The sequence below is a fragment of the Hyperolius riggenbachi genome, chromosome 12, assembly GCF_040937935.1.
Source record: "Hyperolius riggenbachi isolate aHypRig1 chromosome 12, aHypRig1.pri, whole genome shotgun sequence".
Classification (NCBI taxonomy): Eukaryota; Metazoa; Chordata; class Amphibia; order Anura; family Hyperoliidae; genus Hyperolius; species Hyperolius riggenbachi.
This window is the reverse complement of record NC_090657.1, coordinates 83,469,659-83,495,132: the sequence shown is the minus strand read 5'-3', so window position 1 is coordinate 83,495,132 and position 25,474 is coordinate 83,469,659. Positions and strand designations below refer to the sequence as shown.

The 25,474-nt window shown below is 44.0% G+C and overlaps 1 protein-coding gene across 11 annotated transcripts in view; it reads right to left on the bottom strand.

The window, feature by feature from the left end:
* Nucleotides 1-10,523: 10,523 nt before the first annotated feature.
* Nucleotides 10,524-25,474, bottom strand: part of LOC137540857 (uncharacterized) — an 82,988-nt gene continuing 68,037 nt past the window's right edge. For 10 of the 11 annotated variants that reach the window (XM_068262037.1, XM_068262030.1, XM_068262031.1 and 7 more), the window contains 3 exons: nucleotides 21,082-23,892; nucleotides 14,854-15,062; nucleotides 10,524-11,836 (listed from right to left, as the gene is read on the bottom strand). In XM_068262037.1, the coding sequence (XP_068118138.1) occupies nucleotides 11,767-11,836; nucleotides 14,854-15,062; nucleotides 21,082-23,892 (3,090 nt within the window). In that variant the 3' untranslated portion in view covers nucleotides 10,524-11,766. The remainder of the gene's footprint in view (nucleotides 11,837-14,853; nucleotides 15,063-21,081; nucleotides 23,893-25,474) is intronic. The other variant, XM_068262040.1, reaches the window with a different exon arrangement.

The following is a 25,474-nucleotide window of genomic DNA, read 5'->3' as shown; positions in this document are numbered from 1 at the left end:
TACAAAGTTATTACACTATGTAGGGACAGTCTTAAATTATATGAAGTGTCGAAATTAATGGTGTATTTTGCTACAGTCCAAGTTAAATGGTCTTTCAAACTTTTTTTTTTTTTGATGGTTTTATTCATGGAACTTAGAACTAGAGCTGGTCAATAAGATGAAAACTAATCCAACTTGCATGTCAATTATGTGCAGCTTGGCACTACCTGCTTTTTGTTTAGCCCAGTTCCACTATAGTGTTAGTGCATTATCAAGGATTAACCATCCACACCGGCGGAGGCTAGGGTGCAGCGGTCTACTTTTCTTATATGCCTTAAATGTACATGCATCTCATTGTCCATCTCGAATCGTAAGAGTAAGGTGGGTCACCTACAGTGATGTATCTAACCAGGTATGTCTTCAGGCCAATTAGAATCAAGAAAGGGACAAGTAGAATATAGATTTAGATTAGGCCTCAGACTACATCTTTAACAGCACGGTTTGATGCAAATGTGAATGAAAACAGGCCAGCATTTCAGTGGCTTATCTGCATCTTCACCATAAATATGGCAAACTTTGAAATGCAGTTAGACTAGCTCTGGTCACCATTTTTACTGTAGATTTGGCAAATTTAAAAGGAACATTACTATTGTAAACTGAGGTCGATGTATTTGTAACCATTGGCTCACAAAACATAACTGTGCGCTGGAATGATCACACTGCCCTTTCAGCTTGCATGATAGATACTATATGAAGTAAAAAGCTGTGCCATGCAGGGCCTGGGTCTGACTCCCGATTAATCAGTCATTAAGGTGTGGCTAAGGTAGCTTTATGCACATCCTTCACAACCAGGAAGTGATGTCAGAGCTGTCACTTTTCCTGTACATTGCATTTCTCTTACCAAGCAAGCCTTGGCCCTTGAGTAAACTCACCATTTTCAACATACTTTACTTTACTGGACAAATTATATTAAATCTTTTGTCTTGCTCCTCTTGACCAGTTGTCACTTTTCTGGTGTCTCCTAAAACAAAATATATATAAAAAAATCCTGCTTTTGTAAGTGTAACAGTTGAACAAATGTTTTGTGCCAATGCCGTTTACCTGAAGTGTAATGCTTTTCTGCCTAATTTTGCCGTATGCCTTACATGTTTCAAATGTCAAATAAAAGCATAACAAAAACCTAAAGTCTTTTCTGGTTATTTCTAGAACCTACCGGAGTATACAGCATTCACATTTCCTATAAAGTGTATAAGACGGGGTTCTGTAAAAGAAACCTGAGGTAATATATTTGGAAGCTGCTATACTTCATATTAAACAAAGATCTGATCAGTCTGAATCACATCTGAAATAAGCATGCAGCCAACTTTACAGTTGTACATAGGTGCCACTGCCAGTAGTGTAAAAAGGCTAAAAATTAAAGGGGGCAGTGGTGGACTTGCCTCCCTGAAGTAGACACAATACACTGTTTTCAACAAACTTATTTACATACTCCAGATAGGTGCAATGTGTTTCGCGGGCATATCCCACTTCACCAGGCTACAAAAGAGTATACAACTCTTATAATTGTTAGTCAGCTTAACGCAGCCAAGCTTGTCTGGTTTTGGTCAGAGACCTTCTTAGCCATAGCCTTTTATATTGTGCCTCTGAAACAAGCATGTAGACAGGTCACAGTATTAGCCAGGCAATGTGTATTTAAAAAAAAAAGAAACATGTCAGCCTCCATACGGCCCTCCCCCTTGGGTTTCCTTTTAACTGCGGGCATCAAAGTTAAGGGCTCCTTCACATTAGACAACGTGCGCAGGAGCCTTTCTCCTGCACGCGTTGTCTGCCGGCGGCGTGTCGTCGGGTATCTGCGGTGAGACGCAATCAGCGGCGGTAGCTGGTAATTAAACCCGACGGAAAACGCCGGCTCGCGGGTGCGTTGGACGAAAAACTGCGCCTGGGTGCGTCGGACCCGCAACGCATCGAAACGCCGCGTCGGGTGTGAAAGGTAAAATGAAAGTCTATGGACTTTCATCTTACCTTGGTTAACGCAAACGTTAGCCGTTTGCGTTAACGCACAAAATCTGCCCTAATGTGAAAGAGCCCTAAGCAAATTGATCCATTGTCAAGATGAATAAAAGTGAACCTGAAATGGGGGTGGGGCTATAAAGATGAATACATCAGAAGGAAGCCTCTGTATAGTCCAAAGTCTTCCCCCAATTGTCCTGTGGCCCACTGTTCACACTTGTGGCTTAGAGGGAACTTGTGCTGGAACTCCAGTTCTTGAGGGCAATATCCAAGTCACTATTTAGGATGGGCAGAGAAATGTGTTCTACTTAATGAACCACACAATTCCTGATTCAGTTCAATCAATTTGAGCTGGTCAAAAATCTGTGTGGACCTCAGCCCTTGAGGACTGGAGTTCAACATCCCTGCTCTAAGCAGATCGGACAAAGGCTTATTAACCACCTTGGCGTTCTGATAAGATCGCCAGGGCGGCTGCGGGAGGGTTTTTTTAAATAAAAAAAAAACTATTCCATGCAGCCAACTGAAAGTTGGCTGCATGAAAGCCCACTAGAGGGCGCTCCGGATGCGTTCTGATCGCCTCCGGCAGCCAGAAGTAACACAGAAGGCCGCAATGAGCGGCCTTCCGTGTTTCGCTTACCTCGTCGCCATGGCGACAAGCGGAGTGACGTCATGGACGTCAGCCGCCTCCGATCCAGCCCTTAGCGCTGGCTGGAACTGTTTGTTCCGGCTACGCTGGGCTCGGGCGGCTGGGGGGACTCTTTCGCCGCTGCACGCGGCGGATCGCTGCGGCGGCGATCAGGTAGCACACGCGGCTTGCAAAGTGCCGGCTGCGTGTGCTGCTCTTTATTTCATTAAAATCGGCCCAGCAGGGCCTGAGCGGCAGCCTCCGGCGGTGTTGGACGAGCTGAGCTCGTCCAGACCGCTGGTTAAATATGCTGAACATTGAACAGTTGTATAATGGTGCACAGCTTTTTCCTCCGTGCATGAGCAGCTTTGTGCTACTGGGCATGCTCAGACCGTACTGCGTGCGATCTTCAGTAGCCAGCTCCAGGACCTGACTCCAATTGGCGTTAGGCGGTCCTGGGGCTGCCGCCGTGGCCACGCCCCTCGGCGTGGAGCGGTTGTCAGGTAGGTAAACACCATTTGCCTGGCCATCCTACTGATCATTCTGGCATCAATGTCTGAATTGCACACCTAATACAAGCATGCAGCTAATCTTGTCAGGTTGACAGTTTTAGTCATAGAAACATTTGATCTGAATGCTTGTTCAAGGTCTAAGAGGCAGAGGATCAGCAGGACTGGCAGGCAGCTGGTATTGTTTAAATATGGCAGCCTCCATGTACCTCTCAGGCTCCCTTTAACCTAGAATTGGTGATTAAGGTAAGTAAAGCCTGATATACACCTTCAGTTTTAATAGGCCAATTTGACCACCTCCATGTAGTATGAGGATCTACAGATTTTGAATACTATGAACAGACTGTGTAGGTGAACTCTCATACTACATGGAGGTGTTTGGCCAGTCCAAATTGGATGTGTACGAGGCTTAACTCATCCGCTTGCCGGTAAATGGGTATTGTTAAACTCAGCCCCCTTCAAATCGTTAAAGCTGGAAATACCTTAGGCAAAACTAGCCATGGCAAAGTACTGTGGTTACTTCCACCTGTGTTGCCTCGGTCCGCCCCCAGCACGACAGCAGGGCTGGGGCAACACATGTGAGTAGTATTCATACATTATAGGAGAGAAAGCAAGTAGTGATGGTCAAGTAAATGCAAATAACTTTGAGTTGATGCAAATTTATATGCAAATGTAGGCAGCTTGAAAATGAACCAATTAAATTTTACCTCAGCAGGATTTGGTTCATTTTTAAGCAGCATAAATGTGCATATAAATTTGCATCAACTCGAAGTTATTTGCATCTACTTGACCATCACTTAAAGCAAGCAGCTATCTTACTGCAAGTATTTAGGCCTTGTTCAAATTATAAATCACAAGCGCTGAGCGATTTTGAAAGCGATTTTTTTTTTCTAGGCGCTTTCAGGGCGATTTTTCTTTTAGAAAAGCGCTTTTCTAAGAGCTTTTGTGTTTTTTTTTTTATTTATTTTTTGACGTCAGTGTTTTCAGTGTGGTGTTCTGCACTGGGAAAAATGCAGTTATTAAAGTGTATGGACTTATTTACATATGCAATTTTACACATTTCTGTTCATGGCAATAAAAACTGACTGATGCAGTGTCGGGGAAAAAAGCAGCATGCATTTTCCCAAGTAATGATTTGTCATTATGCTAGAAATGTATACATTTGCATAAAGTAATGTGTACAACTTTGCAGGTATATTTAAAGCATAAAATGTAATATACATGTTAAAACCCAGCCTAAAGTAGGAGACTAATGTTACATAATATAAGGCTTAGGCTTGCCCATGCCATACACTAAGCAACTTCTCATTCTCCAACCTGTATTCTTATCACTAGCGTATCTCTCTGCATTATTACCGGTAGATCTGAAGCCTGCAAGAAATTTTGAAAAGCTTTTATTGGACAGAATACTTTACACCAGATCTGCCGCCAATGACAGATTGTAGTTTTCTAATCTAGACAGTAACAGTAACTTCTGATCTAGCATGATTGTACATGCTCACGATAATGACACTATGCATTGTTTTTACATTTGCCACAGTATGTGCAGTGCATAAGAGTATAGACACAAATAGTTACTTAAGTCAGGATAGGAATGAATGTGTGAAAACAATATATTCCATAGATACTTGAGTATAAGCAGACCCTAGTATAGGCTGACCTCTCCCCCTCAAACATTTACTTATCTCTCCAGGGGACACTGGGGGGAGGGAGGAGAGTGAGGTTCCGGGAACCCAGATGTCATTGTATGCCGGAATAAGCCCAAATGTCACTGCACTGCTCTAGTGGGGGGCTGGGGTGACACAGCTAGTGACTCTAATATAAGCTGGGACCCTCACTTTTTTGGGGCCCAAAAACAAGTCTTGTACTCGTATATACAGTACACATACAATTGTAAATATTAACCTGAATATTCTGTTGCAACCAAATTTACCTTTAAGACCATTTTCTCCCAAGAATTGCACAGCCGTTTTTTCCAAAAGTAAATCTAATCTTTGTAGCTGAAGTAATACAGTATATTTGTTATCTTTCAGACTCTGCAGTTGACTTTTGTAGCCGAATCAAAAATAGTAAAACATGCAAATGGTATATATTGAAGGGCAAATCATTTTAAAAGGAATGAATGACAATTGTTACTGAATTATGGAGAGTGCCAAAGTTCCATTATATTCATAAGTCCTTTCACACAAGCAGTTGATAGGCAGTGAAGACTGCCAAACTCGCACAATTGCTTGCTGTTGCAGGAGGCGGAAGATAGCAGGGAGGGGATCAGGCTAAAGGGGACTGGAGGAAGCCCCAGGTATGTATTATTTTTTTTTATTCATCTTGGGTTCTCGTTTAAAGGTATTATCAGGCAAACAAAAGCAGTTTCACTTACCTGGTGCTTCTACCAGTCCCATGCAGCCATCCTGTGCCCTCGTAGTCATTCACTGCTGCTCCAGTCCCCCGCCAGCTAGTTTTGTTTTTGCCAACCTCTGGGTCGGCGGGCCGCACTGCGTAAATTTTTATGCATTCCCGCTGGTGCAGGAACGCATACATTTTAACGCATTGAACCACCAACGCGTGCAAATGTATGTTTGTTCCTACATCAGCGGGAATGCATAAAAATGTACGCAATGCGGCCCGCCGACCCCCGATGTCTGCAAAAACAAAACTAGTTGGAGGCGGGGGACTGGAGCAGCAGTGAGTGACTACAAGGGCACAGGATGGCTGCATGAGGCTGGTAGAAGCACCAGGTAAGTGAAACTTTTTTTATTTGCCTGATACCTTGAAACCCCATGTGTCAAAGCTATCAATTGGCATGACGGCCGGAAAATTTAAGCTAAATTTCTCTTACTTCCTTTAGCTCAAGCCAGCATTCAAAATCCTAGTGCTTAAAGTGAACCAGAGACTAAGCACCCTCATGTATTTTACCATATACATCAGTGGGAACATTAGAGAAAACACCTACCCTGCTTTCTGTTTCATTCTGCACTGCACAGCTTGCTTCTTATCAACCCTGATAAAATCCCTCACTGAGCATTCAGTCTGGCTGTGCTATAATGACTCGGCTATAATGATTCCTGAGCAGAGCCAGCAGGGGGCAGGCTTGGGCTTGAAGACACCAGAGAACAGACTGGCTTTGCTCAGTAATATTTATAGCTCAGACTGAATGCTCAGTCTGTTCTCTGGTGTCTTCAAGCCCAAGCCTGCCCCCTGCTGGCTCTGCTCAGGAATCATTATAGCCGAGTCATTATAGCACAGCCAGACTGAATGCTCAGTGAGGGATTTTATCAGGGTTGATAAGTCTCTGGTTCACTTTAAGCACTAGGATTGTGAATGCTGGCTTGAGCTAAAGCACCCTCATGTATTTTACCATATATATCAATGGGAACATTAGAGAAAACACCTACCCTGCTTTCTGTTTCATTCTGCACTGCACAGCTTGCTTCTTATCAACCCTGATTATAGCACAGCCAGACTGAATGCTCAGTGAGGGATTTTATCAGGGCTGATAAGAAGCAAGCTGTGCAGTGCAGAATGAAACAGAAAGCAGGGTAGGTGTTTTCTCTAATGTTCCCACTGATATATATGGTAAAATACATGAGGGTGCTTCCTCTTTAGTTCTCTTTAAAGGACCACTGTTGCAAAAATCTTAATATTTTCTCCTATATTTGTTCACATATTTTTAAAAGTAATTTATGGCTCATTTTACTCAAACGTTTTCTTATTGGTTTCTGTCACTTACAGTAAGTAGTGTAAATCTGCCATTACCGACCGGTTTTGGGCTAGTCCATCTCTCCATAAAGAATAAAGGCCATGCTGAAAATCCTCTATCTAAATATTTTTCAGGGAACGTTTTTATAAAGATGCTAGCCAGTGTACACTTTTTTGGCAGTTGGATGGAGCAACTGCCGTTCACGTAATGCTTTTGAAAATTAAGAAAACCCTGAAAACCCCCATGAAGAGGTGGGCTAGTCCAAAACCTGTCAGTTCTGTCAGATTTCTACTAACTTACTGTAAGCGACAGCAACAAAGGAAAAAGTAATTTATGGATCATTTTACTCTGGTGGAAACATACTAATCTGTATATGTATAAATATATTTTAAATTTTACGATTTTTACGACAGTCTTTAAACCAATGAATTCTTCTGTCTGTGAAAGTTGGCCATGTAGGCGTTTTCATTTAAAATAATCTTTTGGCTCCAGTAGCCTGGTTTAGAGTTTTGGCAATTGTTCGAAATGCTTTCCCTTGAAATGTATGCTTGTTTAAATAGTAATGAAGTCTTCTGTTTTCTAGACACTGAAGCGAAAAAAAATTATGATTTGTATGTGTAGTACAGCTAAGAAATAAAACATTATGAGCAGAGACATAAGTCTAATGTTTTCAGTACAGGAAGAGTTTAACTCTTCCTGTACTGAAAACCTTAGATGAACTCCAGTTATCTATGAAAGTCGTAGAGCTCAATGGCTCTTTTGCAGTCAGAGAGCTCTGCCTTCTGAAGCTTATCTCAACTGTCAGTCATCCTATTTTCTTTTCCCCTCCAGAGGATAGGTCAATAGTTCACTGGCCTGGTCTGTAAAAATCATTTAGAATGCTGAGTAGTGTGTAAACTGCAAATATTAGAGAATAATGCAATGGTATAAAAAACACTAACTGAACATAAAAATGAGAATATTTTCTTTGCTACTAATGTTCTAGTAATTATCCATACTACAAAACCAATTTATTATGTTATTTTCGCTCCAGTGTCTTTAAGACTCCTTATTCTATCAGGAAAATGGCTATGCTTCAAAAAGATAAAATGCTGACTACACGCTGTCATCCTGTTTTGAAGCAAACCTGACGCAAAAATAAACTTATGAGATAATGAATTATATGTATAGCACAGCTGAGAAATAGAACATTAGTAGCAAAGAAAAAGTCATGTTTTCCAGTACAAAGAGTTACAAAATGAGCACTGTAAAAACAGCGCAGGAAATTTAGGCGCAGCAGACGCCACCATAGGCCGCAATAGGAATTACGGCTGTAGCAGCGCTTAGAGTAATTTGCGCTTAGTCTTTTGACTACCAAATCACTCACTAAGGGCTGGAACCCACAAGAGCGTTTTTTGAGCATTTTGGCAGCGCTGCGATACGCTAGCGTTTTGCCAAAACGCTCAGCTGATGTTAATGGATGGGGCAACTTCCACAGGAGCGTTTGCGTTTCCCAGAAACGCAAACGCAGGACCTGCAGCATTTTGGGAGCGTTAGCGCTTCAATGTAAAGTATTGAAACGCTCAGCAAAACCTAAACTGAGCGGTTTTGCTAGCGTTTTGCGGTTCAGCACACTGTAACAAAATGAAAAATAATTCACAGGACCAATCAGGATAAAAACGCAAAACGCTACACAACCGCTGAGGAAAAAAATACACTGTTGCAAAACGCGACCGAAAACTCGCATGAATCCGCTTGCAAACCGCTCAGGCAAAACGCTAGCGGTTGCGTTTTGCGGTTGCGGATTTCAGTGGGTTCTAGGCCTAAAAACGCTTTAATTGGTCCGCCAGCAATAGCTGGAAGCGGAATTATGTCTTACACTCATTATCCATGGCGGTATGGAAGGGGAATAGTGATGAAAGTTTCATAGGTATGCTTAAATAAACTTCAGTTGTTATCTGTGCAGAAGAGCTTCTCTGAGCTCTTCGACCCACCTGGTCAAATACTGTCCTGTTTTCTGAAGCACTTAAACAGCTAAACCGTAAGAGACAGCTCGTGATAAGGTTTTACTGCAGGCAAGTTCAAAGGATCATTATTTCTGTTTTGTGTTCAGTTTAGAAACCAGTGTTTTATAGCTTAATATGACAGAATGATGCAATATTATAAAAATAAGGTATATAACTGAAAATAGAACATTAGTAGCAAAGAAAAGTCTATTTTTTTTATTTATTATCCGTACTACACATGTTGTTTGTTTTGCATCAGGTTTGCTTTAAGGACACTTTATCATTCTGCCATCTCCTAAAATTTTACCCTAAGGTCTTGTTCACATCATAAATCACAATCGCTGACGCCAGCGTTTAGCGATTTTGTGAGCAATTGTTTTTTTTTTTTTAGTGCCCACTGGCGCTTACCTGTGCGTTAGGGATTGTTTGCAAAGTGCTTTTGCAAAGCAATTCGTTTTTTCACTTCCTGACGTCAGTCACCCGGAAATGAATTAATACAGTATTTATTCATGAAAGTGCTGGGGAAATCGCTATACTAAGCGTTTTTTCAAGCGCTTTGCAATCTCCCTATACCTTTCATTGAGGCAAATTGACCCGATAATGGTAGAGGCAGCGCTTTGGTGAGCGGATCGAAATAGGGAATCATTGCACAAGCGCTTTTAGGGCCCTTTTCCACTAGCAGTCGCTAGCGTTCACGCTGAACGCTAGCGATTGCTGAATCGCAATTAACAGCGATTCCCCGACGTTTGCGGCCGCGATTTTGCTATGCTATGCACTGCATAGCAAATATCGCTCCGCCGCGCGTTCGCGTTCCCGTCAAACGAATCGCGGTAGTGGAAATGACCTACCGCGATTCCTATGTTAAAAAGCAAACCGTAGTGATTGTAAAATCGCTAGCGGTTTGCGTCTTTCCGATTCAGCCAGCGCTGGTGGAAAAGGGCCCTAAGGGCGATTTTGAAAAGCTTAAAAAAAAACTGAAAGCGCCCTAGGTGTGAACAAGCCCCAGCTATAGGAACATCTGCTATGTCATCTCAGGAACTAGCAGCCTGTTTGAGGAATAGTGTTATCATTGGCCACCACATCTTTTTCAGATGATTGTTGCTAAGTCTGTGGGTATCATCTATTAGGCTCCCTGCACACTGCAAATCCGTTTTGTGATTCCAATTTTCCCTGAATACATTCAACAGAAAAACGGATCAAAAAATGCAGCATGCAGTAAAGCTTAAAAATTGGAATCTGATGTAAAAAGCGGAATCGCATGGTGTGCAGGGAGCCTTAGGGCTGGTTCACACTTAGTGCTTTTTCAGTGCTTTGCTGTTCGCCAGCAACCAACAAAGAGCTGCTGCCAATGTATCCCTATGGATACATTCACACTGCAGTGATTGTGATCAACCGCAAACACGCTTTATGCAGCATTGGAGTCGATTGTACTGATTCTCCTATTGAACGGGAATCATGCGATTTTGCCAGCCGAATCGTGATTGCAGACCGGATTGTGGGCAAGCGCAAGACTAGCACAAGTGTGAACTAGCTCTCAGAATTGCCATATCTTTCCGTGTGGCTAAATAAACCGATAGCAGCAAGGCATTTCTTGCCACATTTGTCACAGATGAAATGTGAATTGGTCAGTTACCTGTCTGACGTCTTCGCTCGGCGCCTCCCACGATGCGTTCTACGCGACGTCATGTGACTACAAACACTTCCTCCTTTAACCCGGAAGGAGGAAGTGTTTGTAATCACGTGACGGCGGATTGGAACGTATCGTGGGAGGCGCCGAGGGACGAGCGAAGAAGACGTCAGACAGGTAAGCTTGACCCCCCCCCGCACAGCATTACTGGTTGAAATCCGGATAGTAACTATCCGGATCACCCGAAGCCGAATTTCAGCCCATGCCTGGTTCTGATGATCCTTCCCTCTAATAATTTGAATCACTGTTCCAGAAGGAATATGCAGATTAAGAGTTCTCACTCCACTTGCTGCATGTCTGTCACAGACTTGCCTCAATATTCTAGAGACTTCAGACCCCTCCAGGATAGATCTTCTGTCCAGCCTTCCGCTTGTCTTGCCTCTGTATACCCTGTTTCTGGCCATAACTTGGGCCAGTCGGAACTCAGCGCATGCGCAGTACACTCCCCAGTGATCAAGAGCACCCTAGGCATGCAAGGTTTGGGAGAATCCTGCGCATGGGCAATTATTTCCAGAGATGGCTGTACACAGAGCTGGGACAAGGTCCTCCAGCACCCAAGGCTGAGTGACTAAAGTGCGCCCCTCCATCCCTCGCACCCAGCAGTCACACACTGATTGCTATTAGCTTAAGAGGCAAGAAGAAGCCTGGAAGACTTCTGAAGTCTATAAAACAGTTAAAGGACAACTGTAGTGAGAGGCATATGGAGGCTGCCATACTGATTTCCTTTTAACAATACCAGTTGCCTGGCAGCCATGCTGATCTATTTGGCTGCAGTAGTGTCTGAATCACACCAGAAACAAGCATATGGCTAATCTTGTCACATATTTGTCAGAAACATCTGATCTGCTGCATGCATGTTCAGGGTCTATGGCTTAAAGTATTAGAGGCAGAGGATCAGCAGGACAGCCAGGCAACTAGTATTGCTTAAAAGGAAATAAATATGGCAGCCTCCATATCGCTCTCACTTCAGTTATCCTTTAAGTACAAATTAATACTTTTATTTCACCTCTGGTTTACTTGAAACACATGAAGTTAACTGTCAGCATAACAGCCAGGGAATTGTAATTTATTTAAAAGGGAATAAAGATGTAAGCCTCTAGCTAATTCTTATTAATGTTCCTTTAACATTTTTATCTACCGTACATGTTTTCTAGATTTTAACAAGCGATTCTACAATAGGTACAATGCCCAGATTCATGAAGAATATGTTTTGATCCCCAGTATAAAAAAAAAAGTAAAAGAATAACTGGTTGTTTTTGTCACGCAATGTCCTTTCATTCGATTCCCAAGTCCTTCAGCAAAGCGACTGTGTTCTTCATGTATGCTGAATCTGGGAATCCATTCCTGGAAAACAAAAAAAAAAAAAACTTTGGTAAAATGCATAATTTAAGTTAAAATGGCATTTTTGGATGTTTGATATGACTTATTTGTTAGAAAGATTTCTGCATTTACCGTAAGTCTGAATTTAAAACCTTAATTTTAGGATTTCCATATTGAAACTAATAACATACTGATTTTTCCCCTCAGTCTTTACAAAGAACCAAATACAGTATGTAGCCCATTTGCACTAAAGTAAACCTGTGATGAGAAAAACCTCCCACAGGGGTACTCGCCCAGGTCTGGGACAAGGTCCTCCAGCACCCAAGGCTGAGACACCAAACTGCGCCCCTCCCACCCCAGCCGTCACACACTGATTGCTATTAGACTAAGAGGCACCCCAGGGCCCCCAACACCTTAATCTATAGTTATCTGGCTTGCCGTCACTGCCATGTATCACCTTTTCTTATTTCTCTCTGCTTCAAACACAATAAGGGAATGATAGCTGAGTGAGTTGTGTTCCCCTCCTACACTGCGCCCCGAGGCTGGAGCCTCTCACCTCTGCCCAGACCTGTACTCACCTGCGGAGTGGGGAGCCTCTGGATCCTAAAGAGGCTTCCCTGGTCATTCCTCGTAGACTTCTTCCACTGCTGGGACCCCCAGACTCAGGCAAACAAAAACCGTCCCAGCCGCTGCTGCGAGCAGGCGCACTAGCGTTCTCCCCAAGTTATGCTTAGAGCTGTCAGAGTATTGCAATGCCTCATGGGACTTGTAGTTCCTCCACAGCTGGAGTGCCAAGGTTAGCCATCACTGCCCTAGGGGCACTTTTTTTCACTACAGGTACTCTATTCTAATGATTAGCTTTGGATTGCCCTCTTTCCACTGATGCAATTTGATTTCAGTGGACACTGCATTTTTCCTCAATCGCACTGCAGAAGAGTTCACCAAAAACTGCGCCAAAACACACAAAAAAAAGCTTGGTGTTGATAGGATTTAATGGCAATCACAGTACAGTTGGGATCCGTGCATGCTCTATGGCACTGTTTTTCCATTGCACATGAGCTGGGCATGCGGTTTAGAATGCACACATGCCCAGTATCTGTGCATTCATGCCACAAGCTCTTCTGACCAACAGCATTCGACTAAGCCTGTATGGGCAGTCTAATACTAGAACAGTGCAGAACAGGGAAAGTGAGTCAGCAGCAGTAAAATGTTTAGTAGGGTCGATCAATGAGATGCAAGTACTTCTGAAATTATGCAAATTTGTATGCAAATATATGCAGTTTGAAAAAGGACCAGTCAAATTAAACCTGGGTTTAAACCGATTCGTCCATTTTCAAACTGCATACATTTGCATAAATTTGCATCAGCTCTGAATAATTTGTATATCTGAGATCATCCCTAATGTTTAGCAAGAAGCTTGTTATCACAAATTATTTTTAACCCTTCCAATCCACTGTCAGACTTGGTCCAACAGTGGATTATTTCCCCAGCTTTTAATGTTGGACATAACCCAACAAGGTGCATAATGGTCACTGCTAGGGCCAAAGAAGATAACGACGTCGCTCAGTGCCGAGCGCTGAAGCTAGGAGCGGTTATAGCAGCAATGCTATGATGTGCACCCTGTGCAAGAGTAATGCAGGGATCTGGAAATAACCAGACCCTGAATTACATCTCCCTCCGAGTTGCTGCAGCTTTGGGGGGGGAGGGGGGGGGAGTGGTGGTCGTCGGCTTCTGCGCAAGCCTGCACTACCAGTGATTGCACTCACGTGACTAAGTCTTGTTGTGCTTGTTGCGCACGAACGATGTGAACGCAGGCGGGGCACACGCCCCCTTGCGCATGTGCAGAAGCCTCCGACCCCAATGGCTCTGCAATCTATAGGCTGACCTGGAGAAGACCGCAGCTGCAGCGAGGGACACAGACACTTCTAAGGGCTAAAAGAAGCCCCAGGTAAGTAAAAAGAATATGCTAATTTCACCCAGAGTTTGCCACCTCACCCCTTTAAATACCAGCACATATGAATTATACATGCATTGTGGCTAGTTAGATGCAGTTTAGGCACTGATTATAGAACTTAGATGGGTCAGTATTTAAAGGGATGAGGTGGCAACCCTGATTTCACCTCGCAACGCCTTTAAAGGGAACCTTAACTGGGGGCGAAAAAAAATTCACTTACCTGAGGCTTTCCCAAGCCTCCTGCAGCCGTCCTGTGCCCGCGCCGGTCCTTCGGTGCCCTCCAGTCTCCCTCCGCGGCTAAGTTTCGTTTTCGGCCGACTGCCAGTCGTCCTCCGGCCAAGCGTCCTATTCTTCCGCATTCCCCGTCGTAAAGAGCCGTAAGGCGCGTCCACATGACGCGTCTTGCAGACGCGCTTTTTGGCTCTTTACGGCTCTTTACGACGGTGAATGCGGAAGAAGAAGACACTTGGCCGGAGGGGAGGGGGGGCAGAGGCACGTGGGGGCAAACAGGCACTAGGGGGGGGGGGGGGAGGAGACAAACAGAGGCACATGAGGGACAGAGGCACATGGGGGCAAACAGAGACACAGAGGAGGGGCAAACGGAGGCAAATGAGGGCATGGCAGTCAGGTGACATGGGGAGAGATCAAATTACAACTTTTGATTAGACACAAATGGGGGAAATTCGCCAAGCTGAACTCTCTAAATACATACAGGGTGCATTTCTCTGTTTTCCTTCTGTCCTGTGTAAGAGTTCAGGTCCACTTTAAACAATACCAGTTGTCTGGCAGCCCTGCTGATCTATGTGGCTGCAGTAGTGTCTGAAGTACATCAGAAACAAGCATGCAGCAGCTAATCTTGTCAGTTCTGGCAATATTGTCAGAAACGCCTGATCTGCTGCATGCTTGTTCAGGGTATATGGTTGAAAGTAGCAGAGGCAGAGGATAAGCAAGACAGCCAGGCAACTGGTATTGCTGAAAAGGAAATAAATATGTCAGCCTTCATATAACTCTCACCTCGGGTTCACTTTAACAGCTCTGACTTGAATTATTGCATGAATGGAGCTACACAAATGTCAGCAGTACTTACTTTGGTATCCCTCCTTCTAAAGAAGTCTTGTGAGGAATTTTGTACCATCTCACAACATCCTCTTTCTCTGCTGGCTTGATTTGGAATGTTAAGCCTTGCTTCAAAGCTTTCTCAAACAGAAGAAGCAGCTTCCTTCCTTCCCTGCTATTGGGCAAGTAGGCAGTAAATGTGCCTCCTTTGTATGGTCTTCCTGGGTGAGGGTCTCCTTCCTGTGAAATAATGGACATGGTAATTAGCGACGACTGGGATTATTGTGCACGGAAGGTGAATTTCTCCTAATCTATGACTGGTGACATCACAGGAAGTTCAGACTTTCTACAAAAAGGCGTAGCTGCAATAAAAACTAGCTTCAAACCTGTCTGCACCCCACTTCATTTTTCTCATGGAAGATACCAAGTATTGGGTGCTTACTGTCTACAGTGACCAGACGTCCCGGATTCGGGGTTCCCTGTCCCAGGCTGCGCTATGTCCCGGGAAACATCCCGCTATTAGCCGCGGGACATTCCGGCCTCGGGACTTTGGCCACCGTCTAATTGCATTTAACTGGCCACGGAGCTGCTCCCCCGACGATCTAATAGACGCGTGCCAGTTCATAGCCCGCAGCCCCGCTCCAGCCTGCATAGTCTTCCGGCAGGCAGAGCAGGGCTACGGGAAGATGGCGTCTGAAGCCCTGTCCTGGAGACTATTTGTGTCTCCAGTACAGGGCTTCGGGCACCATCTTCCCGTAGCCCTGCTTTTCCATTCGGCGAGGGATATGCAGGAGCAAGATCGTCGGGGGAGCAGCTCCCCCGACGATCTCCAGAGGCCGGCCTGTGACAGGACTTCTGTCAGGTGAGTAAATTCTTTTTTTTTTTTTTGCAGGTGAAATGCTGCTCAGTGCCCACTGTACTATTATTTCCTGCTGAAATGTAACCCACATTGCGTTTATTTCCTGCTGAAATGTGGCCCACTGCATTTATTTTCTGCTGAAATGCTGGCCACATTGCGTTTATTTTCTGCTGAAATGCTGCCCACATTGTGTTTATTTTCTGGTGTCTGGTGTAACTGTTGCTGCATTTATTATTTAATGGTCATAGTTGGCTATATTTGCTGCTTTGGGGTTACGATATACTAATAAATAGCATCACACAGTTTCTGCACACCCATGATGCGAATCCTCGTTTCACCACATCATGGTGTTAACACTGCTTTCTTGTGCCTCGCTGTTACATCATTTCGTTAGCTCCGCCCATACAATGTCATGACCACACCCATTTTGGCACCCCTCCGTCCCAGGTTGAACCCAGAAAAATCTGGTTACTCTATTACTGTCCCATCTGAGCAAGTTCCTGATGCAAGGTGGGCACCAGTAAAATAAGGACATAAAATGGGGGGATGGGTGGGAGGATTGGGCAGCCTAGGAGCTGGGTGTGGACCTTACAGCAAGTCATTATGCCAGCAGATGCTGGCTGAATATAAAATATGTAAATCAATAGGCACTGTAGAGTTCAACACCACAGTAAAAGGATCATGAGAGGTTAACATAGTAATGCGACTCTACAGGGTTTCTCTGTGCGAACTAAAAACTACCAAGTTCTGGAAATGTATTCTGGCTTGCTATTATTATTATTACTACTACTACTACTACTACTACTACTACTACGTATTTATAAAGCACCAATATCTTCCACAGTGCTTTTACAAGTGCAGATAGCACTCTAGCCCAGATATGAACCCGGGACCCAGCTGCAAGGCGAGAGTGCTATCCACTACACCACCGTGCTGCCCATGTAATAATATTTCATCCAGGAAGTAACAGCCGTTTGCTTTAGTCTGCCATGCAATGCATGTATTCTTTCAGTGAGAAATAGAACTTTCATATTTTTTATTTTAATTACTGTTTAAAATTCTTAGGTGTCGGAGTTGAATTCGGTACATTTTTTTTTACAACGGACTCTAGGTACTCAAAATTGCTCTGACTTTACAAATCTGACTCCCAACTGCACAGCCTTGGTAGTCCCCGACTACCGGGTCTGACTGTGTGCATCTTCTCCCATTTGTTCTCCCACAGAGGGAGGCTGCAGACTACAGGGGGCTGGAGGAATCCCCAGGTAAGTATAAATGCTTGTGTTTGTAGGATCTCAGGTTTACTGTAAGTCTTTACAGAAAATAAATACCAGCAATAAAACATGATGGCATTATTATATTCTCCTACTGTTCAAAATGGTTTTAAAGTGAACCTGAAGCAAATATAAAACGAAAAATAAAGATACTTACCTAAGGAGAGGGAAGGCTCTGGGTCCTATACAGGCTGACAGCTCCTCTCCTCATCCTCTCCTTCCCCTGAAGGCTCCTCCATTTAAATCTCCCGCCCAAAGGTGGGCAGCTCTGAACTGCGCCTGCACGTGTGCGGTATGGAGCAACTCATCTTTGGGAGCCCAAGTGCTCCCTGAGACTTCCGACCCACAGCAGAAGCAAGCAGTCTCCGACCACTGCGAATGGGGGAGCCAGCACAGGAACAACGGGACGAGGAGAGGAGCAAGAAGGCTCTATAGGACTCAGAGCCTTCCCTCTGCTTAGGTAAGCATATTTTTTTTTTGTTTTTTTTTGCTTCAGACTACCTTTAAAGTGGACCTGAACTCTTGCACAGAACAGAACCACGTGTGTATTTAGAGAGTTTAACCTGTCTAATAACAAGTTGTGCCACCTGACTGCCATGGCAGAGGAGCTCAATTGAAAACACAGGATGTTAACAATATGTCTGCTTCCATGAAAACAGGAAGTAGAAGCAGTGCAGATTTATTGCAGGATTTGTATCAGTGGTAACAAAGAAATGTTTGTTCAGGTCCACTTTAATAGATGCTGTCTCAGTTCCTGTTAGAGATTTGCCTACTTCCTTTCACAGCAAAAGTTAAAAGGAACCTGAAGTAAGAGATATATGAAGTCTTCCATAATTGTTACCTTTTAAACAGTACAGGATGCCTGCCTGGAAGCCCTGCTGATCTCTTTGGCTGCAGTAGTGTCTAACTCACACACCGGAAACAAGCATGCAGTCAATTTTGCCAGATTTTTATCAGGAACATCGAATCTGCATGCTTCATTCAGGGTCTATGGCTAAATGTATTAGAGGCAGAGGGTTAGCAGGACAGTCAGGCAATTGGTATTGTTGAAAAGGAAATAAATATGGCAGCCTCCATATAACTCTCAATTCAGGTTCCCTTTAAGAAAACTACTCTAGATGGAAAAAGTAAACCACGTTCTTGTCCCTTGTCAAATTATCCTAAATTCATGTTTTCCTGGAAGTTGACTATAAAAGGAACCTGAAGTAAAAGGAATATGGAGGCTGTCATCTTCATTCTCTAATAAGCAATGGCAGTTGTCTGCCTCTAATAATTGAAGTCACTATCCCCAAATGAGTATGCAGATCAGACTCTCTTACTCTGGTAAGACTCCACTGGCTGCATACTTGTTGCAGGTGTTTGACTCATTGAACATGCCAGCCCAGCAACTGGCATTATGTCCCCCGTTGCTGAGCGCAGCATGGCCACGCATGCGCAGTATCGCGGAGCCCGCGGCTCTGGCTTACTGGGCTCGCACCACCACGCTGCAAGAAGAGGCGCTGCATGGTCCCAATATGATTAGCGACAATTCCTTGTCGCTGATCTTCCGGTGGGCCGCAGAGGCGGATCTGGAGGCGTGCACATGGGGCTCCTGCTATAGGCGCCCCTTGTCACTCACCTCCCAGGGGGGCGCATGAAGTGAGCACATCAAACCCTCCCTCCCAGCCAGATCCAAGCACTTCCTGGCTCCTTCGCATGACAGCGAGCACAGTACAGTAGTAGGAGACCCTTTTACAGTGCTGTGCTGTGTCCCATTCACTGACCTGCTGCTTAGTTATAGCCCTGCTAAACTTCGGCTCCGCTCGCATCCCTCTTCTGATTGGATGCATGGAGCCCTGCTGCTGCCGCTGGGGCTGATGGGGGCTGGAGAGAAGAGGAGAACAAGAGTCTGTGTAGCTGCAGCGGCTGGAGTGACGCGCTGGCAGAGACAGAGAGTGATTACATCTGAAAGATGCTGGTCACTGCTTTATTCCCACATTCAGAGGGAAAACCTGCAGCACTGGGCTGAATGAGACGATCGGTGTCTCCCTACTGCGAGCAAAGCTGTGATGAGCTGACAGTGCTGTTAGCCCAAGTATGTGAAGTTCCCGACAATTTAGATAAGAAGTTTACTTTCCTTTCATGTTCAGTTCTCTCTCCCTCTCTAACACCATGTGCTCTCCTGTCTCTGCCCTGCTCATTGAAGCATGTTGGTGGTGTGTTATACATGTCCCTGCTAAACGGGACTAGAGAAGACTAAACTTCCAGTCTGTCCCTCCTGTTTCTCTACTACTTTATCTCCCACCCTTCTTCTCCTGTGTTTTTTCCTCCCTTTTTCCCCTCTCTTTTGTGTCTACCCCTCTGCCTGTCCCACATGTCTCACTCTCCATTTCCCCATCCCACTCCCCCCTCTCTCTGTTTCTCTCTTACTCTATTGTTTCCCCCTTAAAAAGGACTTTTAAGTGATGTATATCTGGCTAGTTTATCTTACCTGGGGCTTCTTCCAGCCCCTTGGAATCATGTGCACTCAGTGTCATTCCGCACTGCCACCGTTCAGCCACTGTCCCCCTCCAAAAGCTGGCTAAGCCCACCACTTGCGGGCCAGGACACATGCCCTGTCCCCACCTCTTCGATCACGCTCCCATAGCTGGGAGTGTTCTATGCATGCACAGTAGCAATTTTTACTTACTGCGCAAGCAATTAATGCTCCCTGCAATGGGAGTGCGATGGACGAGGCACGTGGCACAGGGTCGCACATACAGCTTTCAGAGGGGCAGAGTGGCTGAATGGAGTAGCACGGAATGAGACAAGGGACCAGAAGGACTTCAGGAGGCCAGAAAAGGCCCCAGGAAAGTAACTGACAATATTACATTCTCTTAACATTTTTCTTTAAGGTGGCCACTAAATTACTAATGGTTCAATTTCCTCGACAATTAAATGTCTGAAAATCGCCCACAAGCGATTGATCAGGGAAACTGGAATCGATTTCCATGATCGGATTGGATCTAGCATATTTTAATTTACCATTGGTGTTCCCAGCCAATTTTCAGCCATTCATTCAGGAAATCGGACCATTAGTAGCCGTCTTTAGTTCCATCGCTCCCTCTGCCCACCCCCCTGGACATCTTCTGCAGCACTTTAGTACGTAGTCATGTCATTGACTGTCCTCAGAGGAGCTGACAATCGAATACTACTGTAGTTATAGTCCAATGTCCTACCATATTATTACTATGTATTTATAAAAGCACTGACGTGCTGCAGCACTTCACAGAGAACAGTCATATCACTGGCTGTCTTCAGAGTAGCTCACAATCTAATCCGTACCATAGTCTAATGTCTTGGGGAGGGGCGCAAATTTCAGTGTTTGCCATAGGCGCAATTTTACCTAGATACGCCACTGGTGGGCCGCGTTCAGCGACGGAGGACATCTGAATACAGAAGGAAGCCTCAATATAATCCTGAGGCTTCCCTCTCTTTAGGTAAATATCTAATTTTGTACCAGAGCCTTGGCTCATGTAGTCTTTAAGGCTGCTTAAAGGAGTTACCAGGGTAAATTAACCAAAATAAGTGCTACTTACTTGGGGCTTCCACCAGCCCCAAGCTCCTAGCATGTCCCTCGCCGCAGCTTTGCAGTCAGCCATTCGCCGCAGCTCCCTCCTGGTCCCTGGCGATGACGTCAGGCTGACCTCCAGGTCGAGTGGCGCTGTCAATCAGTAGTTCTGCTCTTGCCCAGTCCGCTCCGGTCTACGTGGCGGTGATTGACAGTGCTGCTCGCGCAGGCGCAGTACAGGCCGACCTGGAGGTCGGCTTGACGTCATTGCCGGGGACCGGGAGGGAGCTCCGGTGAACGGCTGCGGTGTGGAACATGCTGGGAGCTTGGGGATGGAGGAAGCCCCGGGTAAGTAGCACTTATTTTGGTTAATTTACCCTGATAACTCCTTTAAGGATGCTTGGATGGGCCCACACTTCAGTTCAGGCATGGCAGGGAAATCACAGATTCTAGATGTAACTCTCCTTCTAAACTTCTTTCTATGCAGGCAGCAGGGAGAACTGCCTTCCAAACTCTTGTCTCACCCCTCCGGTTGGTACACTACAAACAATCGTATACATGAACATCGTTCTCTGTATTTAAAAAGTTTCCATGACTTACCCCCTGCATTCCATCAGGCACTTTATACTCTATCTTGAAAGAAGTGTCTCGCTGGTATCCTGGTATAGATACAGTCATGTCTTTACAGGTCATGGTTGCTTTTAATGTATTTTTATTGCCAAAGTCACGACATAGGCAGCATTCTTCCAAGGATGCCGTCTGACAATTGTCACACATATAATGACCACAAGATAATGGTTTTGCATTGCGAGGGTTTTTGCAGTGGTCACAAACTCTGTCAGACTTCTCAGACTCTTGCCCAGCAGCTGGAATCCTCATCTCAGAAAAGTTTAACTTTCCAAAGTCTGATAAGTTGCTTTCTTCACCTTCATTTCTGCTGTAAGCACCATTTGTAACACCATTAGAAGAGCTGCTTACTTTTTGTTCCAAACGGAAATTGGCACTGCCAAGAGTGGAATCATAGGAGGTTGTTTCAGCATTAATATGTAGAGAACTCTTGGACTGTATGCCATCTGGATTTTCAAAAAACCTATATTCCTCATAGTAAGCTGGACACTCCTGTAGCTGAGGACTTCTTTGTTTATCTTCACCTTGAAATGATGGCACTAAGCTGCTAAAGAAGGCTTTCTTTTCATCAGTACATTCATCTAAGTTACAGACTAGAAGTGATTTTGGAGCATCTAGGCTTCTGATAACATTTCTTTCATCATTAGGCTCTGATGAAGAGATGTTTTCAGTTTTTGGTTGATGTTTCCCCAATGCCTCTAGGTACGTTTCAGCCACATTCTCACCAGGGTAATCTGATTCATTCCTTAGTTCCTTTGTGTGGGTCTCCTTTTCCTTTGTATGGCTAAAGACTGCCGAATTAGCATTTGTCAGTGATAAATGTTCAGTAAGTTTGTTTAATCTTTCTAAAATGTTCTCAACTTTTTCCTTTACCTCCTTAGGATATATAAGAAGCACTGCATCTTTTTCCAGCTTGGTGCACAACTTGTCGGAGCAGTTGTAAAATACACTAAGCCGCATCTCTACTGTTTGGTCATCTGGACCTGTAAGTCCAAGATCTGAGTAGTGAAGGAGAGATTTAGTAAGTTTTGCACCTTTTTCCCAGTAGAGTAGCAAAATACGATGCTTTGTGTCTCCCAACTTATTTCTGCTGACTGCTTTTAATTTTACAACAGTTTTCTCTTTGTTCGTCTCCTCTGTCAGTGTAACTTCATTGCACCAAGTGTCCAGCTCTGCTTTATGGAATTTTTTTACATAATGCCACAACCAATTCTCCATCTCAATTTCATCTTTTAATTGAAAGGTTTTATCTTGTTGATCCACTGAGGTGCTCTCTTTAGTATAAACACGAGACAAGCTATTGGATCTTCTCAGTTTTCCTTCAGGTATTTTATAGTCTAAGAAGGAGGGGGCAATATCTATTTCATCTTTTAACTGAAAGGTTTCATCTTGTTGGTCCACTGAGGTGCTCTCTTTAGTATTAACACGAGACAAGCTATTTGATCTTCTCAGTTTTCCTTCAGGAAGTAAGAAGGTGGGGGCAATATCTACCAAGCTGGAATAGGCCAAATCACTGGATGCATTTGCAATTCGGACAGGTTTAAGCGGCCCAACAGCTTTAGAAGTGGTTTTGCTCTGCCTTATTTCATCTCTGCCGGTTCTTAATGCTGGAATAACATCCAGTCTTTTAACTGGTGCTAAATTTTTGCTTGCAGATGTCTCATTCGGGTGGGAAAGGCCAAAGGTTTCTGCCTTGCTCGGGTATGCTGAAGTTGTATTATCAATTGTCCCACAAGCCCTGTCACTATCTAGAAGCCTCTCAGTGAGCAGTTTGCTGTTGTTACTGGATGTAAGGTATTTCTCATCAAGCTGGGTCCTTGAATATGAACTACTGTCTGTGGCTGAGTTATTTATGGGGGAAAATCCACCTGCTCCTATACTGTCATAGCTGCCAGGGTTGTATAAAGAGGATATGGGTTGTCTCTGTCCTCTTTCGCTCCACTGCCTCCCCGTAGACTGGAAATTATAGGGTTCTGTAAAACTAGTTGGCCTTTTAAGCACAGACTGCACGTCCATGATATATTGTTTGCCTGCAGCCACATCAACACTATTTCCAACAAGGACTATATATTGTTCATCTTCGTGACAAAGAAGAGAAGGACACAGCTTTTTGAGGTCTGCAAACATGTTTTTATCTCCAGTCAGGTTTCTCTTGTCTATTTGCTCTTTGCGCAATTTTGGTTCCAAATCCTGGTACAATCCCAGGAGACTGATACGTGCATTTCTCAGATCGTCAATATGACTGTAGCCTTCTCCTTTTGTCTGCAGCAAAATTGTGGTGATTCCATCACAACTCTCATCCACTGCTTGAACATGGTACTTATCTAAGATCTCCCAATACTTTGCACATTGCAACTGTTTTATGTACCTGAAGACATCAGAGTCCCAGACAAAAGGCTCTAGTAGTTGCTCATCTGGTTCATTGCTTGGAAAAGATCTTACTGCGTCAGTACTTGTGAAATGTGGCAAAGATTGGTGATCTTCTGCTTGTGAGATTCCTTCAACAGCTGAATGTATTTTGGGTGTAGACTTGTCAGTTTTAGCAGTTCTCTGGGAATATGATGGGGCTTCCTTTAACTTTGGGTGACCAAGTTCTAGCTTTCTTATAATCTCTTGGCTCAGTGCCTGAATTTCTGTGAATGGTCCACTTATCTCACATGTTGTTGACTTTTCAAAAAAATCAAACTTCACTTGTTTGTTGATCTTTTTCAAATTCTTCAGAACAGTAATGATTTTTTCAGGAAATGTTTTATAGTTCACAGTCAAGGAACTCTTCTGGAATACCTACAGAAATAATGAAAAAAGGGAATGACTTTCAAAACATATATACAGTAAAAAGAATAAATAATAAATGTGATACGTGGGTTTAGGAATTGCACACTATGGTAGAAGAAAGAGTAAGGAATTTATCAAGTCAGATCTATTCAAGGTAGAGATCTACTTCTTCACAATGCCTCACAAGGGCCTATATTCACAAAAAATTGTAAAGGTTGTGTGTGGAGACAGTACACATAATGTTTACCTGGATTAACGCAGTTTACGTAGGATATCGCCAATTGCACATAACTCGCTTTATACACAAAAAGCACTTCTGCTGTTTGGGTACCAGACGCATGCTGTCTGTGAATATAGACCACGAGGAGATCATTCTTGATAACGGTTTTGTTTGTTTTTTTTGCTTTATAAGTGGACCTACCACAGTCATACTTTTCATAAATCAATAAGGAACATGGCTGGATTGCAAACTGATATTTTGATAAAGTAATTTGAAGACATGGCTTTAGTTTCTTCTTCCTATGGATTTTCCTTATCATGGAAAATAGAATTTTCTATTTTTAGACACAAAGTAACACTGAAACGAAAACATTAACAAATAAGTAAAAAACAGATACTTACCTATGGAGAGGGAAGGCTCTGGATCCTAGTATAGACAATTCTGTGAAAACAGCGCAGGAGATTTGGGCACAGCTGGCGCCACCATAGGCCGTAATAGAAATTACGGCTATAGCAGCGCTCAGTGAGTGATTTGGGCACTGTCAAAAGACGGAGCACAAATTACTACAAAAACAGTGTAATTTGGCCGCCAGCACTCCAGGCCACTACCGATGGTGGCCTGGTGAGGAAATAGTAATTAACATTGCCAGGACTTGTGCAGGAGCAAGGTAAGCCGTTTATCAGCGTTGCCCTGCGCCCAAATCTCCCAGTGGCCGATTCATAGGCTTGTCCTATAGAGCCTTCCTTCTCTATCGATCCACTCATTCCAGCACGTTCTCCCCCATTCCAGGTATTCAACCAAGTTGGTGAATACACTTTCAGGAACCCTTGGAAGCACTTGTGACTTGTGCGCTTCCAAAGACGGTTGGATCAGTACTGAATACGCACAAACATGTACAAGTGCTTCCAAGGGCTCCTGGAGGCGGCTAATTTGAATGGGCGACAGCGATGGAATGATTCCACAGAGAGGACAGGAAAGGCACTATAGGATCCAGTGTCTTCCCTGTATAGGTAAGTATCTGGATTTTTCAAGCAAACATTCTCTTCAACTGGATAAACTCTGGGTGGGTAACAAAATAGTGTAAGTATGGTGAGATATGAACAAAGGTATAAGGATAGCACAAACGTTCATAAACCCTAATTTCCTGTCACACCTTTCACAGCGTCACCCTGCACATAGATTTTCTAATGTTCTTGACCACAATCTATGTATCGGCTAAGAGCAGGCTAATAGAAAACCATGGTACACACATACAATAAAATCACTTGCCACCACGTGTCTATACAGGGGCACGACCTAAAGAAAAATGCAAAACAACTTCTGTTTAACCCTTCTCTCTATGCAAAACACAATGGGCCTCATTCAATTCAC